Source organism: Furipterus horrens, unplaced genomic scaffold (assembly GCF_987537825.1).
Source record: "Furipterus horrens unplaced genomic scaffold, mFurHor1.1.pri manual_scaffold_1, whole genome shotgun sequence".
In the NCBI taxonomy this organism is placed as follows: Eukaryota; Metazoa; Chordata; class Mammalia; order Chiroptera; family Furipteridae; genus Furipterus; species Furipterus horrens.
This window is the reverse complement of record NW_028327171.1, coordinates 121686989-121709008: the sequence shown is the minus strand read 5'-3', so window position 1 is coordinate 121709008 and position 22020 is coordinate 121686989. Positions and strand designations below refer to the sequence as shown.

Sequence of the window (22020 nt, the reverse complement as noted above, 5' to 3'; positions counted from 1 at the left end):
GAAACTTTGATTATTTTACTTATTCTAGGAGCTTTTCTGTAGCCTCCAACAGATTTTCTACCTAGAGAGTAAAGACAGTTTTAATTCTTCCTTTTTTATTCTGTGATCCTTTTATTTCTTTTCCTTATTGTCCAAGTTAGAACTTCCAGTACTGTGTTGAATGAAAGTGGTAATAATGGATATCCTTGTGTTATTCCTTATCTTAGAGGAAGGCATTCAGTCCTTTACTGTTAAGTATGGTGTTAGTTTTAGGCTTTTCATAGATGCATGTTGAAGTTTTTTTATTTCTCACTTGCTGGAATTTTTCAATTAGGATTCAACATTGGTTTTTGTAAAATGCTTTTACTGCAACTATTGTGTTGATCATATGGTGTGTTTTTCTTTTGTTTTTGTTTGTCTTGTATGTGATGAATGACATTGAGTTTCAAATGTTATACCACCCTACATTCCAGAGATAAATCCTACTTCATCATCATCTGTTACCCTTTTTGTATATTATTTTATTCAACTTGTTAAAATTTTGTTTAGAATTTTTATATTCTTGGTATGAAGGATACTGGTCTGTAGTTTTCTAGTAGTATTGTGGCCAGGTTTTGTTGTTAGGGTTTTGAGCTCATTAAATGAGTTGGGAAATATTCCTTCATTTTCAGCTTTCTAGCAGAGTTTCTGTAGTAATGGTATTATTTCATTTTGAAATGTTTGATAGAATTTGCCAACTAATCCTTCTAGGGCAGAAGGTTTATTTGTAGAAAACTTTTGAACAACACATGCAACATCTTTTTTTTATGCTCACCTGAGGATGTGCTTATTGATTTTAGAGGGAAGAGGGGAGCGGGGTGGGGGTGGGGCATCGATGTGAGAGAGAAACATCAGTTGATTTTCATATGCACCCTTTTCACAGACCGAACCTGCAACCTAGGCATGTTCCCTGGCCAGGAATTAAACCTGTAACCTTTCGGTTTACAGGACTTCATTCCACAAAACTGAGCCACTCGGCCAGGGCCACATTCAAAATCTTTATTAGGTATGAAACAGTTTAGGATTTCTCTTTCTTTCTAAGCAAGCTTTGGTAGTTTGTTTTTCAAGGAACTTATCTATTTCATCTAAGTTGGTGAATTTTTTGGCATAAAGTTTATATTCCCCTGTTATCTTTTTAATATATCTAGAATCTGTAGGAATGTTATTTCTGTCATTCTTGATATTGATAACATGTGTCTACTCTTTTCTCCCTGATGAGTCTTGGTGAGATATATCAGTTTGGATTAAATATTTCAAAATACTGGTGACATAAAACTTTTCTTCAGGCTTGTATATAACTTATGGACCACCTTTTGTCTACCACATCTAAAAGGTGAAAACAATGCCTTTCTCCTTTAGACCCCAGTGGCTACTGTCAAAATGGGTAAGTTTTTGAAACCTGGGTAGGGGGTGCTGTTCCTGGCCAGATGCTACTCTGGATGCAAAGCAGTCATCATGAAGAATATTGATGATGGCACCTAAGATCGCCCCTACAGCCATGCTCTGGTGGCTGGAATTGACCGCTATCCCTAGAGTGACAGCTGCCATGGGCAAGAAGAAAATTACCAAGAGATCAAAGATCAAATCTTTTTTTTTTTTTTTTTTTTTTTAAGTAAAAACAAAATTGATTCTGGAACATTTTCATTGCTTACACTTAACAAATGAAATACATTAAAGCAGTCACAGGATTATGTTACATTTATAATAAGTAATTCACACATAACAGATTATCAACTAAAGATTAAGCTGACATCTTTATATCTGTTTGCTGATTTAACAAATTTCTAATCTACCGCATACTGATAGCAGTAGGTATATTGTTTGACATCAGTCTATTTAAAAAATAGATTGGTTGATAGAGGCATAATTTGTAAAGCTAGATAACCAAATTAAATAATATTTTAAGAAATATTGGCTTTTCAGAATTTTGTAAGAAAAATTGACAAGTATTGTTTAGCTACTTGAGAATAATTTTATCTTTATTCAGGCATTTTAAATGCAGTAACTTCAGGCTTTATTTTAAAGTATTGGTTAAAACGAACAAGTACATACCCAAGGAAATCAAACTCAATAGTGGAATATTTGGCTTTAAATCAAAGCCTACAATCCCCCAAAGAAATGAGAAGCCAATGCAAACTGATTGACTTGAATGAAGAGTATTTCTCCCTCCTTTTTAGTAATTTCAACCCTAAAACCCTTACATACTTTGTAGGCTTCCAGGTAAGAATGCAGCCAGTGGCTCTGTAGTTCTCTACCTGGATAGAGACTAGCATACATCACGCACACCTGGAAATTCACTGAAATGATTTCAATGTCATATGCCAAGTAGTTGTAGCCAGAATATTCATAGAAAATGAACTGTACATCACCTTGTTTCTCATCATAGGTTATATTCTTACACAGTAGGTCATTATGGCAAAGCACAGTGGGTGAGCCCAGCTTGGAAGAAATTTCCTTCATCCCGGTCATCTTTTCCTGAAGAATCTGAGAGCTTAGAATATCACTTAGGAAACTTTTATTAAGATCTTTATCTGCAAATCCTGTGGAAATGATAGAAAAACCTTTTCGCCATGTTTAGCCATAGATTAGATATGGGAATCTGCCTGTTGTGTCACGAATAGCATGTATTTTAGCAAATTGATGCACTATTAGCCTGCAAGGTCACCTCCTGAGTGTCCCAGTGCAGCTGCAGGTGTTGTAGGAGGTTCAGGACCCCTTCCCACTTAGTGCTGCTCCTCCTGATAATGAACTGTAACATCCAGCTTGGGAACCTCCAAAGAGCAATTGGCAATGGCCAAAGATCAAGTCTTCTGCGAAAGTTCTTTAACTACAGTCACCTCATGCCCACAGAGTACTCTTTGGATATCCCCTTAGACAAAACTGTTAACAAGGACATCTTCAGAGGCCCTGCTCTGAAACACAAGGCCCAAGGGGAGGCCAAAGTCAAATTTAAAGAGAGGTGTAAGACCAGCAAGAATAAATGGTTATTCCAGAAGCTGTGGTTTTAGATCTTTTTTTGTTTCAGTCATTAAAATCAATTTAAAAAATAGGAAAAAAAGTGACTAGAAAATACAATACTTAGCCAGGTTGCCATTGAAATCTAAAGTCAGTAGATATCCCCATTTTCCCTTCCTTTGCCTGCCTACCCTGCCACCCTCTCTCCTTCCCTCTGGTCATCACCACACAGTTGTCACTGTCTGGGTTATTCATGCAGCTTTTTGACTAATCCTTGCACATTCTTTCATCCAGCCTTGACTTCTCCTCCTCTGTGACAGCCATCAGTCTGTTTCAGGTATCAATGCTTCTGTTTCTATTTTGTTTCTTCAGTTTATTTTGTTTATTAGATCCCACATATATGTGAGGTTAGACATTAACAAATACACAAAACTTCACAGAATGTAATATCTCTGAACACATCTTGAAAAAAAATTAGTAAAATTGAACTACTTAAGGGATAAATCAAAATAATTCAAGGAGAATCTTGGTAAAAGAACTAAGAATTAAGATTAAACTCTAAATATAGAACTAATTCTTGAGCACTGAAAGAATTATGACTATAGAATAGAATTAAAATATAAACTTTGACAAAGTAAAAGTATAACTGAAGAAGCAAGAGACTGGTGGAAGTATGAGAATTCATATTAACAAACCAGTTACTAAAATTTTCCTAATTATTTTTATGTTTTTTATTTCTAGGAAATTAGTTTAATATTTTTATTAGAAGTGGCACATATGGCATAATTACATTGTAATAGATTTGTTTATATTTGTAGACGTTTTTAGTATATTTTATTGATTATGCTATTACACTTGTCCCATTTTTTTCCTTTGCCCCTCTGCCTGCAATCCCCTTGTCCCCCTTAGTTTGTGTCCATGCATCATGCATATAAATTATTTGGCTTCTCCTTTTCCTTAACATCCCTCTGTCTTTTTTGAACCTACGAATTATGCTTCTTAATGTCTATGTTGTTTCCCACATTCTCCCCCTTCCCCCTCCCCGCTAATAACATTCCATATGATCTCTGTATCTATGATTCTGATCCTGTTCCAGTTATTTGCTTAGTTTTAGTTATTATTTTTTAGACTCAGTTGTTAATAGTTGTGAGTTTGTTGTTATTTTAATGTTCATAGTTTTATCTTTTTCTTAAATAAGTCCCTTTAACATTTAATATAATAAGAGCTCAGTGAAGATGAACTCCTTTAGCTTTACCTTGTCTGGGAAGCACTTTATCTGCCCTTCCATTCTAAATGATAGCTTTGCTGGATAGAGTAATCTTAGTTGTAGGTCCTTGCTTTTCATCACATTGAATACTTCTTGCCAGTCCCTTTTTGCCTGCAGTTTCTTCTGAGAAATCAGTTCATAGCCTTATGGGAACTCCTTTGTAGGTAACTCTTCTTTTGTCATGCTGCTTTTTTTTTTTCTTTCTTTCTTTCTTTCTTTCTTTCTTTTTTTTTTTTTTAGATTTTGTTTGAGAGAGGAAGGGAGAAAGAGAGGGAGAAAAAACATCAATGTGTGGTTGTCTTGCATGCGCCCCTAACAGGGGACCTGGCATGTAACCCAGTCATGTGCTCTGACTGGGAATCAAACCAGCGACACTTCGTTTGCAGGCTGATGCTCAGTCCACTGAGCCACAATAGCCAGGGCTGTCTTGCTGCTTTTAAGATCCTCTCTCTATCTTGAACCTTTAGCGTTTTAATTATGATGTATCTTGGTGTGATCCTCTTTGAGTCCAACTTGTTTGGGACTCTCTGTGCTTCCTAGACTTGTATGTCTATTTCCTTTGGCAAATTAGGGAAGTTTTCTTTCATTATTTTTTCACATAAGTTTTCAACTTCTTGCTTTTCCTCTTCTTCTGGCACCCGTATGATTTTGATGTTGGCACTTTTGGAGATGTCCCAGAGTCTTCTTAAACTGCTTGTTTTTTTTGAATCCTTGTTTCTTCATTCTGTTCTGGTTGACTGTTTATTTCTTCCTTATGTTCCAAATCATTGATTTGAATCCAGACTTACTTCCTTCACTGTTGGTTTCCTGCAGACTTTTCTTTATTTCACTTAGCGTAACCTTCATTTCCTCCCTTCTGCATTTGCCATACTCATTGGGTTCTCTGAGCTTCCTATCACCAGTGTTTTGAACTCCGCGTCTGATAGGCTGACTATCTTCATATTGCTTAGTTCTTTTTCTGGAGTTTTGATCTGTTCTTTCATTTGTGCCCTGCTTCTTTGTCTCCTCAATTTGACAGCCTCCCTGTGTTTCCTTCTGTGTCTTAGGTAGACTCTTGTACCTGTTATGTTGTAAGGAGTGGAGCCTTAGGTATTCTTCAGTTTGGGGTGACTTGTTTCACCACTTTGTGGTACTGTATGTTAGGGAGGGGTAAGAAAGAGAACAATGCCACTTGCTTGGCATTCGCCCCTTTTCCAGTCACTTAACTCACTTCCCATATGCAACTGGTGGCCCTCCCGCTGTTGCCCTGGTGATGGTTCCCAGAGTGGGTGAGTTTGCTATGTTCTAGGACTGTGGCGGCCCTCTAAACAGACTCTGCTGACAGACAGGCAGTTTCTTCCACTGCTCCAACTCCCACTGGCTTTCACAGTTAGAAACTGTGGGGCTTTATTGTCCCGGTGCTGGAACCATGAGCTGGACTGTCTAGCCTGAGACTGGGATCGCTCCCCAAGTGTCCTTCCTGGCTTTTTTATGCCACATGTGAATGTAGGTTCTGCTGGCCATAGCCACTGCCTTGACACCGCCACCTTGCCTCTGCCACACCTCATCCATTCCTCCCCAGCTCCCCAACTCCGCCCCTCCTACCCATCTAGATGAATATTTCTTCTTAAATCCTTGGTTGTCAGATTTCCATACAGTTCAATTTTCTGTCAGTTCTGGTTGTTTTTTTGTTTTGAGGTAGTTTTAATCCTTCTTATGGTTGTGCAAGGAGGAGAAGAGTGTCTCCCTACACCTCCATTTTGGCTGGAAGTTTATTTATAGTCTTTTTCATGTATCTATAGAGTTTTGGAATAACTTTTACCTGCTCACAATGGAGATTATTTTTTAGGGGTAAGGCTCTGGTGGTTCTTGTGGGTATTTTTTATTTAATCTTTTTGTTATGTTTTTCTAAATTGTTTGGGTTACTTATAATCCTGTATTCTTTTACCAGTTGATGTTTTCTCATTGTTCTAATGGTAAATATTTTATTGTCAGAATTTAGTGTGTATAGATTATGGTACTGTTTTGTATTTTTTTTTCAATAATCCTGAACCCCTAAAGATTAATATCCAAAATTCATAAAGAACTCAACCCCCCCCCCCCAAAAAAAAAATCCAATTTTTAAAAAAGGCAGAGGTGTCCTGACTGGTGTGACTCGGCACATACTTGGGTTGCAGGTTCGGAAGGAAGGAAAACAATTTGTATTTCTCTCTCACATCAGTGTTTCTCACCCTCTCTTTCTCTCTCCTTCTTCTCTCTCTAAAATAAAATATAAACATTAAAAAAAATTTTTTTAAATGGGCAGAGGACCTGAATGGACACTGCTCCAAAGAGGATACAGAGATGGACAATAATAATGAAAAGATGCCCAAAGTCATTAGTCATCAGAAAAATACAAATTAAAACCACAATGAGATACCACCTCACACCTCTCAGAATGGCTATCATCAATAAATCAACAAAGGCCCTGGCCGGGAGGCTTATTTGATTGTTGTGTTGTCCTGTACACCAAAGGATTGTAGGTTCAATTCCCAGTGAGGGCACATACCTAGGTTGTAGGTTTGCTCCCTGGTCTGTGCAAGTATGGAAGGTAACTGATAGATATTTCTCTTTCACATAGATGTTTCTCTTTTGCCATCTCAAAATCAATTAACATATCCATGGGTAAGGATTTAAATAAATAAATAAATAAATCGACAAACAGTGTAGGCAATGATGTGGAGAAAGGGAAACAAACCCTCATGCACTGTTGGTGGGAATGCAGATTGGTGCAGACACTATGGAAAACAATATACTTTTAAAAAATTTTAAATGGAAGTATCTTATGACCCAGTGATTTCACTTCTGGGAATATATACAAAGAAACCCAAAATGCTAAAGAATATATGCACCCCTGTATTCACTGCAGCGTTATTTATAATAGCCAAGCTATAGAAGCAATGGGTAGAAAAGTGGATTAAGTAAGTGATGGTAAGACACACACACACACACACACAGGAATATTACTCAGCCATAAAAATGAAGTCTTACCATTTGCACACACGTGCGCGCAACGGTGTGGGTGGACCTAGAAAATATTATGCTAAGTGAAATAAGTCAGAGAAAGACAGATACTGTATGGTTTCACTTATATGTCAAATCTAAAGAGCAAAATAAATGAACAAACAAGAAGGAAACAGGCTCATAGAACAGAATGATGGTTTGCCAAATAGGAGATGGATGGGGGGCTGGGTGAAAAGAGTGAATGGATTAAGAAGTACAAATTGGTAATCACAAAATAGTCATGGAGATGTACAGAATAGAGAATATAGTTATAATATTTTAATAACTATGTATTGTACAGTGCCAAGTGGCAGAAACTGTAATTGAAAACTAAGTAATAATAACCTTGAACCCCTAAAGAATAATATGGGTAATATCATATATAAACCTTAAATTGTTCCCTCATATTTCAGTTTTATCTTTATGAAATTCAGCTTGTTGATTCAGCCTTTGAGTAATAGTGTCCTATTTGAATACACAAGTGGAGAATATTTTATCGGAAACATAGCTCGTTTGAGTTTTCAAATAAAAGCATTTTAATTGAGGGAACTGAGTACACAGGTGTTAGGGTGGAAAAGCAAAAGGGAGAAGGATGGTTTTGGAGAAAGTAAATAGGAAGAAGAATAATGCCTAAGGGTCAGACACTTGTGCTCTGGGACAGAGTCCACAAACCTGCACCAGCTTCTACATAGTTAGAGCCACTGTAACAGTCAGTTCTGGAGCTGCCAGAAATGTGCTGCTTTGATGTGGGATGGTACCATCTACAAGGTGCTCTTTATTCTTTTATGTCTGTGTTCTATTCCCACTGTTGTTACAGCAGCTACCATCATCTGCCAGTCTTCTGCTTTTGACTTGGTCTACTTTCTAATCTCCCACCAGATTAAAAGGAGAACCTAACTGAAAGCCAACTTGCAAAGGAACCTAGAAAATAGTTTGTTGACTTTAGCCTCCTTCAAAACTTGTAACACAGAAGGACTGGATTGATGCCTATGACAGCTCAGTTAACATTAATATATATATTAATCATATATTTTGTAGTTGTAGAAGTTAAGTTTTATGTTTGTAGTCCTGAACAACTTCAAAAACCAAAGCAAGTTGAATCATCAAAATGATTAAATAATTATGTAAATGAAGTAGGAAAGGCAGCATGACAAATTTTTATCTGGGCATAGTCTTATTCCTAAAGGGTATGCATTAAGTAAATGGGTTTTTTCCCTCATAATAAACAATGGTTTGGAATACTAAAACTATTGTAATACTTGAAATTTTGAAATATTATTTAATTGAGACATGGCATTTGGGATATCAGGATTTATTACTTCTTCCACCAACCTTCTCATAATACACCCTTACTATCTCTGTACCAAAATCTCCAAAGAATTAAAATTATTGTTCTAATGTGGAAATAACAAAACAGTGGTGAATCTTAATTTGATACCTGTTTGCAGTTGCAAGTATAGTTTATCCTTCTTAACAGAAATATAATTTCTTAAGAAACTTCAACTTACCTAAACTTGAAAATCATAGTAACATTGCTGACTTTGCCATTAAAGCTTCAACAAACATGCCATTCTATTCACATTTATCTATACTTATCCATGAAAGATGATCTTAAAATTGTTTGCTTAACTTTGAAATCCTATATGGCTGCTTTTAATATTTATTAGATATGTATATATGTAAGTTTTTATTTGATGTACTAAACATTTATGTTCATTCACAGTTAAATAATGTAATGTGTCAAGTAACAAATTTTCTGAGAACCAAGTTTTTATTTAACAAACGTGGTCTGAAAACATTGATGTAGCACAAAGGAGGATCAGTTCCCATGCATACAAAGTGTGCTTGTTAGACAAATCACCTTCAAGACAAATCCCCTATAGTGCCCAACTCCCAACCATATTTCTGTCCTATATACAAAAATATGTTCTTTCCTATATACAAAAATATGGAATTGCCTGTGTGAGCATGTAATCAATCTTTATGTCAGTGACCATTGCCAGTAAACAAGGAGGAAAAGCTTGTCTAAGGAAAGAGCTGTTCTTCAAGATGTTCATGTTTCAGGTCCTTCATTAAGTCGTCGGCAGCCGTCCGTCTCGAGAGACGATGGTGTAGCTTCTTAAGAGTCTATCTGCACCGCCGAGAATGGCTGTGCAGTCCGACTCGGGAGTGACACGGTATCTGTCTCCTCCCGTGTTGAATCGACATCTTGCGATGACGCTGGAGTGTCCTCTCCAGTGAAGCTGAAGCTACAGAGCCTGGGCAGGGTGATATGGAGGGTCTGCTGTTGCCCATGCAGCAGACCCCCCCTCTCTTCGCAGCTGAAGGGTCCAAGGGAAAGACGGAGTCGATACAGCTTGGCTTCAGGTGCGCCGCAGGAGTTGCCGGTGTTGACTACAACGTCAAACCGCCTTAGGGACTCCGGCTCTGGATTTTCTGTCGGGGTTTACTCCCTTAGCCTTTCCCCTGAAGAGGTATGCCGCAAGGCAGCGGAGGTTTTTTGGAGTCAGAGTTTTCCTTCTCTGATGTGCCCTGACTGGAAGATCGAACCAGCGACACTTAGCTCGCAGGCCGACGCTCAATCCACTGAGCCAAACCAGCCAGGGTATCCTTCATTAAGTAGTAGTGGAGATACTAGCTAAATCACAGACTTATAGGAATAAGGGCAGGCTTCAGATGAGCTGAGACAACAACCCCTCTCTGAGTCTCTAGAGCGTGTGCTTTTCCAAGGCATAGCAGAGAAGGAATTCCTCTCGTGCAAAATTATCCCTCCCATTTACTTTCAAATAAAGAAGTATCTGAAAAGGAAGTGCTTGTGAAACACATCTTTGTTGTTTAATGGAAGAACTGCAATTAAGCTTCATCCATTCAGGTAGCACTGGAATGTAGTCCAGTGTTCTGCTCCCTTTTCTCTGCTAGAAATATCTTGTGTCTTATGAAATTGCAATATAATCACTTTGTATGTTATTTTATTTTCTAGTTCTCTTTAATATTTTATTCATATTTATGTATTTCAGTGGGAGAACTGAAGTGCAGTCAGTTCAGTATGGCAAAGAAAAGGCAAATAAAGACAGGGTATTTGCAAGGTAAGCCTCTTCTATTTCAGTGTCTGTGTTTTTAAAGAAATATTAAAGTTACTAAAAACTATTTCCAAATACGATTATAGAATTATCAGGATCCTTCCTTTAGTTAAACAACAAGTTATTTTGAGGGAAAAATAAAATAGTTTGTCTAGTTTATTCATTCATTTTTTTTTTTTTTACATGAGCGGAATTAACCCTGTGCCAAGCAATATAGCTCTGACTAGGCTAACTCAAACATCATATTAATGTAACATTTTGTTGGATAGCTCATTACCCTTTTAAAACATTTTGAGAAACAGTATGACTTATTTTTTATATATTACCTAGTCATTTCCCTATATATAAAAATATATATATCTCTCTCTCCTCATTGAAGGATATATTTATTGATTTTAAGGGAGAGGGGAAGGTGGGAGGGGAGAGAGAGAGAGAAACATTGATCCGTTGCCTCCATTGCCTCCCGTAAGCGCCCCTACCAGGGAATGACCTACAACCTTTTTAGTATATGGGATGACACTCCAGCCAACTGAGCATCCCAGACTGGGCTCCATATATTTTTAAACATATTGCTAATAACTAAGTTGCTTTTTATTTGGGTGCCATTTAGTTATCTTCACTTTTTAAGGGTCTGTAAATAACCAATTTACTTTTAACAAGTGAAGTAACATCATTAAATTTATGTTTCAGAAAATATTTTTATGAGCAAGAATAGACAATAAATTAGAAGTAAAGACTGGGTCCCCAGAGACCAGGTTATTGTAATAATCCAAGTGAAATTAATGAAGGCCTGAACTAAAACATTGGCAATGAAAGGGAGAATAGAATCAAACTTAGGGAAACATTTTATAAGTAGAACTAGCAGTTGTTTACCAATTGGATAGAAATGTGTTAGCATCAGGAGTATCTGGGAAGACTTGTCAGATTGGAGTACTTACAACAGATGGGATACAGGAGGAAGGAAAAAATTGTAATGGAAGAAGGTGTTAAATTGGCACAGGTCCAGTTTGATATGCCTGAGCAACAACCTTAATAGGATTACCCAATAGATGATTAAATATTCAGAGGCAGAGCTCTGGAAGAGGGAGAGTGAACAAATCAGTGACTGCAAATATTTGTTGAAGACCTACTCTGCTGAGTTTCAGGCCCTGGAAATATAGTGAGTAACAAAATACATCTTACTCCCATGGAGTCAAAATTCTGATTGGTGCCATGGATATCTAATGTAAGTAAAAAATTGAGCCAGTTAAAAGGCCATGGAAACTGGAGCCTCCTTGTGTTTCAGGAAGAGAAGGCCAATAATGGACCAGGCAAGGTAGTGGTAGAGGAGATGTTTGAGAGGTAGGCAGCAGCCAGAATTTGTGTGATCCCATGTTAGAAATGTAAAGATTTTGAATTTTAAGTGGAAGCCAATAGAGACTGAGAGCATGGGAGGGATATAAACAGAATTGTATTTCTAAAAATCTGGTAGAATAATAAACTGAAGTATTTACAAATATATGATTTTCAGGATTTGCTTCAAAGTAATTGGGGTGAGAGGGTTAAAGTAAGTGGTAGAGATGAAACAAAGTTGACTGTGTTGATAATTGTTGCACCTGGGTTCTGCGTACATAGGGTTTACTAAACTATTCTCTCTACTTATGTTTTAAATGTTCCATAATAAAAATATTGGATGTGGGGAGATCACTCTGGCTGCTGTGATGGAATCAACTGTATGGGGATATGAATAGAAAAAGACTGATCAGCTAATCTAATAATGAATTAAGATTTATTTTGTACATATCTTTACCAGGCAACTTTTATATTAATTCACAATCCCCATAATTCCATGACATAAATTTCATTACAGAGGAGAAAACTGAGCACAGCAAGTTTTAATAATTTTCCTGAGATTATATACATAGTAAGGGACGTAGTCAAAATTTTAACCCAGGCGTTTTAGGTTTTTACCCACAGTTTTAATCTCTACAGAATAGTTTTGCTATTGTGCATGACATAGGTGAATGCTTGACTCCTTTCCCATCTCAGAGATATGAAAGATGATCTTGTTTATTGTCTGTCTTCCCCACTAGAGTGTAAGATCTGTGAGGACAGGAGTTTGTTTTATTCACTGCAGTAGATTCAACTCTTATAAAAATATATGGGATATGGTAGATGTTTTCTTAAAATGTGTTTTCAGTGAAAATGTCTTAGCGAGGTTAAGTTCTTATATTAAATATTTCATGTACTTGGTATCTACTGCCATTGGAGGCCTGAGACTTTTAGTAAATGGGAACTAGCAAATTTTGCTTTTAATTTTACTTTAATTTATTTCTTAGTCTTTTCCATAGACATTCCTATTTGTGTTTCTGAAGTAAAAGGAGTAGTTTTCCTTCTTCCCTCCAAAAGTGGAAATTGCTTTATTCTTTCTATTCATTAAGTAATAGTTCACTATATTTTAAAAACCCCAACAATGCCAAGTCACATAAAAATTGTGACACCCCCCAATACCGTCATTTTTTTAAAAATTTGGTATTAAGTGATCAGGATTTTGCCATGCATATACTTAGAGAGATTTTATATCTGTATGTGTATATTTTATTTACTTTAAATTTATTTATACTTTTGTTGCTTATATTTATCACTTAACATGTGGGCATTTTCTTTGATGTTAAAAAACCTACAGTCATTTACAATGTCAGTAAATATTTAAGCAGTTCAATTTTTTTATCCTAAACTGTAGCTATAACCTTAGAAGTCTTTACTTTACCCTGCAAATTCCATGTCTTTGGAGTCCAAATCATCATTAAAACTCTCCAAGAATTTGCCAGTAATAGTCCCTCAATGCTTATAAAAATAAATGAAAAGTAATATAAGTTCCTTGGAGTAAGAACATTTGAAGCAAAAGAAAAAAAATTATTATAACATGATTTGTATGTGTTTGAATAATAAAATTTACTTCCTTTATTTGTTTCTTTTTTTTTTTATTCCTGCCTTACTTTCATTCTTATTTGTCTATGAATAATACACCCAGCAGGAATACCACCAATAAAAATGCCTTGATATGGATGGATTTAGCTGGTCAAAGCTATAGCATTCTGCTGTGATAAGTTTACTGAATTTGAACAATACAATTCATTTCAGCATTTGTTAAAAAAAAGTTTTCATTGATTATTTCTTATTTTCAGATTTGTGAGGGAAGTATTCTGTTTCTTTATTAAATATTAATATTGGTGTTATATTAGTGGCTTGGTTATTTTAGAAAGGAGAAAAGAAGAATAAGAATACAGAGATGCCTACCTTAATAGACGTGGCTACTGAAATTACTCAGAATCCTCCCTATTACAGTCTTATGTATGCTTGTTTCCAGATAAAAAGTACTAAGGAGCTGTACAAAGGTAAAATGTACAGTGAAATGTTAATTTGAAATTGTTTTTTGTGGAATTGCTCTCGGAAGGAGTTTACTTCCTATCAACTTTGTTGTTTCAATTTAAAATGTGTTTGTTCTAGCTTTTATTAAACACTCCTTTCAGACTTGTTAGAATCTAAATGTTTTTCTGATTCTTTTTCAGTTAAGACTGCACCATAACAAAATACTAACACTATTCTTTTTGTTGCTTGATATTTCTAAAATACTGAACAGGATTTGATAACTAGTTCTATTATATGATGTCCTAATGTTTCAATATTTTGATTAGATTTTGAGGAATATGCAAATTGTTAACACCTGTATCTTAGTTTTTCATTTTGTATATGCATTATTAAAATGTGAAATTGTTTAATAGGTGATTGTATAAAACAGATATGCATTATTCAATGAATGCTAAAGTTCAAATTCCAATATCATAAGCCCCAAATAGCTGTCCTATATATTTTGTCATTCCAAAATTGTCTGAATCCTCCTTGAAATAGTAAGCCATCACCTAGACAAGGTTTTAATAGACTATTTTAATGATCCTGCTAACTGAAAGATTAAGCTTTTCTGGGGTGATTTTTTGTAATATATCAGAATCTTGTTGTGATGACTTGATGCATATTTATCATAATACTCAAATGTTTTTAGCAATTAATTAAATTAACTTACTTTGTTAAAATATTAGAGAATTCCGGAGTTCTTGTCCACTTTATAGAATTTTAGTTAGCAATAAAAGTAAAACAGATTTCTCCTTAAACTTTTCATGTAAGGCTTTTTTCTTTTTTAGCAATAATAAATGTTAACTTATTTTATTGTTTTTATATATCAACTCTTTGAATTGCTTTCACACTTTTTAAATTGCCATATAATATCTAAGAAAAAAGCAAAAGAATGTTCCCATGCAACACAAAAATAAAGGTGCCATTGTCAGAAAATAAATTTACCACATTGCAAACATACTGGTGAAGTGTGGTATTTTTTCTCTGAAATTTCCACACTCAACAGGAAACATACACAGCAAGCTTGAGTGGGTGGGTCTCTGAGGTTAAAACTGTTAATAAAATCAAATACCTGAAATTTAGTTTTAAATGCAAAGCATTTACAACCATGTTTAGTTTATTAACAACAGTAAAGTGTTCTGATGCTTCATTCAAGGTGAGTATAACTGGATTTTTTCCATCTTCAAATGACTTCTTTTTTCTTCTCTTAGAAAATGAAAGTAGTTGATCTCCTGACTATAGTTAGTAAATTCTCTTACAGCTTGTATTTAATAGTCTAGTATATGAGAATGAATAGTTTATTAAGAATTAGAATTAATAAAAGAGCCATAAATGCTGGGGTTTTTTTCACTTTGCTTTAAAAATCTAATACATGAGATAATACTTTTTTCATTTTATTGTAACTGAAAGGAATATTTGCATTGCACTATGAGGGGTTTGGACTAAATGGTGTTCTGAGTTGTCTTCAAATTAGAAAATCCTAAAATTTGAACTGGGAAATGTTCATGCTTTAATAACTTTAAATTTACTTATAAAAAATGAAATCTGAGCCAACATCCTTTTTTTTTTAATTGATAATATTTACATCTAGCAAACGTTAAATGTTCTTAAATTAAGGAGACGTTGTTAGGCCAGACTAATAAGGCTTTAACTATAAATATGTGAAATGATAGGCACTTGTGTGATTTGGATTCATAAATAATTTAAGTTACTTGTGGTTTAGTAGTATTAATGGACTAAAACATTGCACTGAAAACTTAGATACTCGTATATTGTAAAATTTGGGAAGTAGGGAAGGACCTTAATATTATACATTTGTACTACTAATTTAGATATTTAGATGTAGAAACTTAAGTTATTTGTTTAATTGGAAGGTCAACACTAGAATGCAGGTTCCTACCCATCATTATTTTAATGCTTCCTAGTATGTACATAAATTTTACTGCATATTCTTGGTCATTCTTACCATGCTCTTTAGTCCAGTCTTTTTCTGTGTTCTTCAGTGAATTTATTACTCAAATATAAAACTACCAGTTTGTAAGATAGTTTATTATGTGTTTTTATTTAAGTAGCTTAATTCATAACATTAGACTCCATATTAAATAAACATCATATATTTTCCATGAATTTCGGCCACTATCTGATTTTGCATGTAAGAAAGACTTTAGTTGTTAACTTATCTAAAATTCTAAGGTTGTTTAGTCTCTGCAGAGATCAGTCTCTTCTCTGAAAAGATCACTTAGTTTTCTCATCTTTATAACTATGATAGCTGAAAATATATAAATAGGTAGCAAAACATATTCTTTTACTCCCCACCATGATACAGAATAGTTAACCTTCCAAATGTGTTTTTTAAAAGAAAAGAATGGAAGAAGAAATTCACTGGCCTACTATAAATATAAAGGAAAAAATTACAAATAAAATGTAGTATATGAAATATTTATTTTGCCCAGTTCTCTCTGAAGCAGGGGATCAGGGCTTAGATTTAAAGACAATAATACATCTGAAATAAGGTCGAGTTTCAGAGATTCTAGAATAGGAATAGACAATATCTATAATAATGACAATACCTGAGAAATCTTCTGGTAGCCCTCTATTCCCTTGTGTTTTTTCTTTCTCATTTTTTTCTTATTTCTCCTCTTTTCCTATTCTCTTTCCCACTTTTTCTAGCTTAGCTTTTCTTCCTTCATGTAAAGCAGATTTACTTTCATAGGAAATTGTTTGGTAAAGAGCCTCTGAATGCAGTAGTTTCTTATACGTAAACTCTTTATGTTTACTCATCTAGAATGTGATGTATTAATACAAATTCTAAGATTTGGTCCATAGTTTGGTGTATAAAATTAAATTTTTTACATATTAAATTATATCTGTAGATCCCCAAGTAAGCCCTTGGCACGGAAATTAATGGATTGGAAAGTAGTAAGCAAAAATACAGTATCTGATGACAGGTTAGAAACACAGAGCCTTCCATCACGATCTCCACCTGGAACTCCCAATCAGTAAGTACAGACTCATAATAACAGGTATACATTTTGCTCTTTTCTAAATTATTTTGGTATACATCCATTGCTTGAAAATCAAACTATGTAAATCTTTCTTATTTAAATCTTTGATTAGAAATGACTTTTGTTGCTCCAGTCATTATTTTCTCTTAGCCTTCCTGTCCTCTGAGCCTACAGCTCATTGCATAAGTGGCATGGAATAACATTGACAGATGAGCAGAGCATTCAACAAGGATGCTCAATTTCTTATAGTTCACTTTCAGAGTAAGGGTCCCTGGCCAATAAATCAAGATTTGATATTAGAGTTAAAATATAGGAATGTGGTTGTTGTTGACATAATCCTTATCCATGTGGATCTACCAACAGAATTTCCAAAAGAGTTTATGTTTTCTGAAAATTCTAAGTGATTATGATTGTCTTACTTAAGCTCCTACCCCAACCACTGCTCTGCCATTTTCTATGGTCTAAGAAAATGGATTTCCAACATCAGTTCCCACAAGCTTAGCCATAGCTATACTAAGAAGCAAGGTGTTACTCAGTGCTTAAATTGTGTATGTACTTCACTCTAGGTTTTCTTGGAAAAGCTGTATGCTTTGGTATAAATAATAATAATAAGATCCACTTGTAGTAGCCAAAGATGTTATCTTAATTTAAATAATACTACCGAATGTGTTATAATATATCTATATAATTGATATAATAATTAACAAATGTAAGTCAACATATTGACAGACCTTGTTAACCCATAAGTTAATAGACAAAATATTTGAATTTTGGTATGAAACACACTATTTGAAGAAGTCTTTTTAAATATTTTATACACATTAATGTCTAATAAAGGTGCACTAAAGTTGTGTTCTGTTGGATGTTGGTCAGCCAAAGAATAAATTTCTACCATATTGGAAGTAAAGTATGGATAAAAAGTTTGGTTCACAGAGGGATACCTAATATCTAGCTGTCTTTCTTACTACTAGAAAAAACTGATTAAAACGTTTCGGTCTTGCTAATTGCAGGTTGCTAAATCATCTTTCTTTAAGGGACTACCTGTATTCAAAGGCTAATTAGCTTGTTTGAAGAAAATACAGATTTTTCTTTTTCTGGTCCCTTTTCCAGCCAGCCATTTCTCCATTTGTTACCAGGAATAAGAAATTTAAGTCAGATGATTGAATTAATTAATTAGTAATAAACTGTTTAATGAATCAATTTTATGTATGATCTGAAAATTTTGTTTATTTCTAAATTTTAAAGAGACATTACAGTGTAATGATTAAGAGCATGGGCCCTGGAGTCACTGTACATTACAAGTTTGAGCAAGTTAATTAATCTCTTTGTCCCATTTTCTTTATCTACAAAATTGTATTTATAATAATAGTGTCTTAATACTATGGGGCGATATACGTAAAATGCTTTGAACAATGCCTGGCATATAATGCACATAATAAGTTTTCAAATATTAATTATCATAATTAATAATCGTGAACAATAATTTATGTGACTGTCACTTATGAGGATGGAAATATGTTGCTCAGTATTCTTCAAAATTAAAGTCTCATAAATTAAAACATTAATGACTACAAAAGAATATTATGCTAAGCAAAGTCAGAAAAGCTAAAGATCCATAGGATTTCACTCATGTATGAGATATGAAACTGAAACTCACAGACACAAACAGTATGGTGGTTATCAGAGGGAAGGGGGGACCAAATACATGATGACAGAAGATGACATGACTGTGGATAGTGGGCATACAATGCAATATACAGATTATGTATCATAGAAATGTATGATACATAAATGATCATATTAACCTATATGATCTTATTAACCAATGTCACCCCAATAAATTTAATTTTTTAGAAAATTCAGACCAGTAAATATTTCTGAATCATTTATTCTATTCCTTTATTTTATAAATGCTGATTAAGAAAGTTGTTGTGACTGAAACCTAGAAACATTAAGGTTGGTAGAGATAATAGTTGACTAAACAGGTAAAATCCTTGTGGCAGATGGTTGACTGTAGCTCAAATTTTGACTCCCTATTCTGTGTTCTTTCTGTTTACATCACACTGTTATGTCAGAGACTGTGCATAGTCAATGTGGTTAGTTTTAAAAAATACCCATTTTTGATGCAATCATATAAGTAATAAATTTTAAAAATTGAATTAAAGCACATTTTTACTTGATTTTCTTCCTCTTTATGTAGTCGAAATTCTGCGTTTACACAAGAGGGAACCCGGGTACGACCATCTTCAGTTGGCCATTTGGCAGACCATGTGGTTCACACTTCCCCAAGCGAAGTATTTGTGAATCAGAGATCTCCATCTTCAACACAAGCTAATAGCATCATTTTGGAATCATCATTGTAAGATCTTTTTCCATTTAATTTTTTTCTTATAAGTGATAATATCCCAAATTATTTTATTTTAAATACTCTGGGAAATTAGGGTATTTGATAGAAGATTTTACTTTCACAATATTTTAAAATTTTATATATTTGTAAATGTGCTTATTTTCCCTCAGAGTCTTTGGTGCCCCCCCAACCAAAAAGAAATCACTGTTCTTATTTCAATGACTCAATATGTTCTTGAACTTTTAGTGCATACACTTAAATATTTCTGCAGACAATGTAGCACTACAGTCTGTCAGTAAGAGAGTAAAAAGTAGAGTGTTTAAAAATATTTTTCAGCCCTGGCTGCTGTGGCTCAGTGGATTTGAGCATCAACCTGCGAACCAAGTGTCGTTGGTTCGATTCCCAGTCAGGGCACATGACTGGGTTGCATGCCAGGTCTCCAGTTGTGGGTGCGTGAGAGGCAACCGCACATTGATGTTTCTCCCTCTCTTTCTCCTCTCCCCTCTCTAAAAACAGATAAATAAAATAAAAATAAAATAAAGTAACCTTGTAAAAAAAAAAAATTTTTTTTTTTTTCAGGAAGGGGCCCATAAGATGACTAGACAGTGTTGGAAACATTAAATAGCAAAGGAGAACTAAGTAAGATGACTATCACACTGAAGATAAGTTATAGAAAGCATGAACACATTATTTCTAAAATTCATTCCGATCTCATATTACATACTGATACACAAATTAACTTCATAATTCAGTATTTATATCTCATCAGTTTAATGTACAGAATGCTTTATCCTCATTAATATGCAGTATCTGGATTTATTGGTTTATATAATGCCGTTCATATGTAAGTAAAAATGCGAATTGGAAAAAATGTAAAATACTTTATAAAATTCATTGATTTTTGAGAAGGAGAAAAGGGTGTAAGAATATAGTGAATGTGATCAGGGTTAAAGAAAGGATGGATGAGAAAGTAGATGGAGTGATCAGCAAAGCAGTTATTATAGGTGCTCTAGAAAAATGTCAGTAGATCTTAAAGATCCATACTCAGAATGGTATTTTTGATCCACAGTGGGGAATCTGCAAATGTGAAAGGCCAACTGTATGCATTTCTTTTACACTGTTTTTCATAAGGGACTTGAGCATCCGTGGATTTTGATATTCGTGGTGGTCCTGGAACCAATCCCCTGTGGATACCAAGGGACAACTGAATTTTGGAGGGAGTCAAAAGTTACATGTGGATTTTTTATTCTGCAGGGGCCAGTGCCCTAACCCATCCACATTGTTCAAGGGCCAGTTATATATCCTCATCTTCACCTTTCTCTTTTTCGGTATCCAAAAGTTAACACAGGTAGTAATTGTCCACAAAATTTTTTGATGTGGGTAAATTTTGAATAGTATGTATTTTGAGCCCTGGTTCCTATTCCCTCTTTGGGTTATTTTAGGCAAATTGTTGGCTTTGAATATGTTAAAAATCATTGAGTTAGCAATATATTATTAATTAAAGTAAACATGGATGCTATTAGAGCCCCAGTCTTTACTAATCTTGCATTCTGTTCATTGAAATATAAGTAGTTTTTAATAGAATATAAAATATAGCAGTATTACCACTAATGGAATGTTAGAATATAGGTCTGTTGAGACCTCAGGTACTGGTAGGCAAGAGAGTTGATTAGCTTCTGTCTGTTGTATAAATTGGATTTTCATTTGAAACATTTTATTTGAAGAAAAGAGTTAACAGCTACAAAAAGTTTGGAAACCCCTGATTTAAAATAACTTTGCATATAAAACTGAAACTCATAAATAGACAACAGTATGGCGGTTACCAGAAGGAAGAAAGTGGGAGGTAATAAAGCATAAAGCATGCCAAATATATGGTGGTGGAAGATGATTTGATTTTGGGTGATGGGCACACTATGAAATATACAGATCATGTATCATAGAAATGTGCACTTGAAACCTTATATGATCTTATTAGCCAATATCACTCCAATTAATTTATAATTTTAAAAACTTTTTAAATATAATAACTTTGCTCCTGCCTATCGCAGTTATTTTCTTTGAAGTACAACTATAAAATAGTATTTAGAGCACAGGCTCTAAATTCAGACCATTTAAAACTTGGTTCTACCACTTCTAAATAAATGACCATGGGTGAATTATTTTACCTCTGTAAGCCTCAATTTCCTCACCTGTAAAAACAGGATGATACTATGTACCTCATAAACTTGCTGTGAATATTTAAGGAGATGCATAGTTCAGCAGAGAAAAAATGCTTAGTAGGTATTAACTAATAATTATATAACTTGTTCAGTTAATTTATGGGAGGATTTATACTGGCAGCTTTTAAATATTTATCAACCATTGATCTGCCTGCATGTTTGAAGTATGGTTGTCTGATTGAATGCAATGAGGAATTCCTCCAATCTTGATTAAGTCTTGCAATCTAATATGGACCTGCTAATAGTACTAGCTTGCCTTAGGACAAGGAAATAAAAGAACCAAAGTGTAGATGAAAGTTTCAAGCCATAGGAACTCAGAAGATGCACCATCTTAGATGATGTACTTGTACCAAGACTAATTGCAGGTCCCCAGGCTGCTCCAGCTGCACTGAACTTACCTAGCCTCCATCTCTGCCTAAAGTCTCCATTACTGGCATTTGGCAGCTAAGATCAGGGACTTGGAATTTGGTTGAACCCCAGAATTTCAGGTCTGGGACCTCAATTCTGGAGTAGATTTCTACTAATACAATAATGTGATATTTTCAGCTCTATTCTTATAATAATCATATTCCTGGGAGTTTATACACACTCTTTTAATTGCCTTGAGCATTACTTAGCACTTTGTCTGAAATGGTATTTACTTTGAAATACTCACTATAAATTAGCCCAAGTGTTGAGAAGTCTGAATTTTGAACCAGAATTTTATCTGTAGCTT

At 34.6% G+C, this 22020-nt stretch overlaps 1 protein-coding gene and 2 pseudogenes across 1 annotated transcript in view; 2 read left to right on the top strand and 1 right to left on the bottom strand.

Moving 5' to 3' along the window:
• Positions 1 to 22020, top strand: part of PTPN4 (protein tyrosine phosphatase non-receptor type 4) — a 290817-nt gene that overhangs the window by 205914 nt on the left and 62883 nt on the right. The window contains exons 13-15 of the mRNA XM_090279321.1: positions 10279 to 10347; positions 16608 to 16733; positions 18940 to 19098. Of these exons, the coding sequence (XP_090135447.1) occupies positions 10279 to 10347; positions 16608 to 16733; positions 18940 to 19098 (354 nt within the window). The remainder of the gene's footprint in view (positions 1 to 10278; positions 10348 to 16607; positions 16734 to 18939; positions 19099 to 22020) is intronic.
• LOC150021857 (large ribosomal subunit protein eL27-like) lies at positions 1399 to 3026 on the top strand (annotated as a pseudogene).
• LOC150021858 (ethanolamine kinase 1 pseudogene) lies at positions 1998 to 2776 on the bottom strand (annotated as a pseudogene).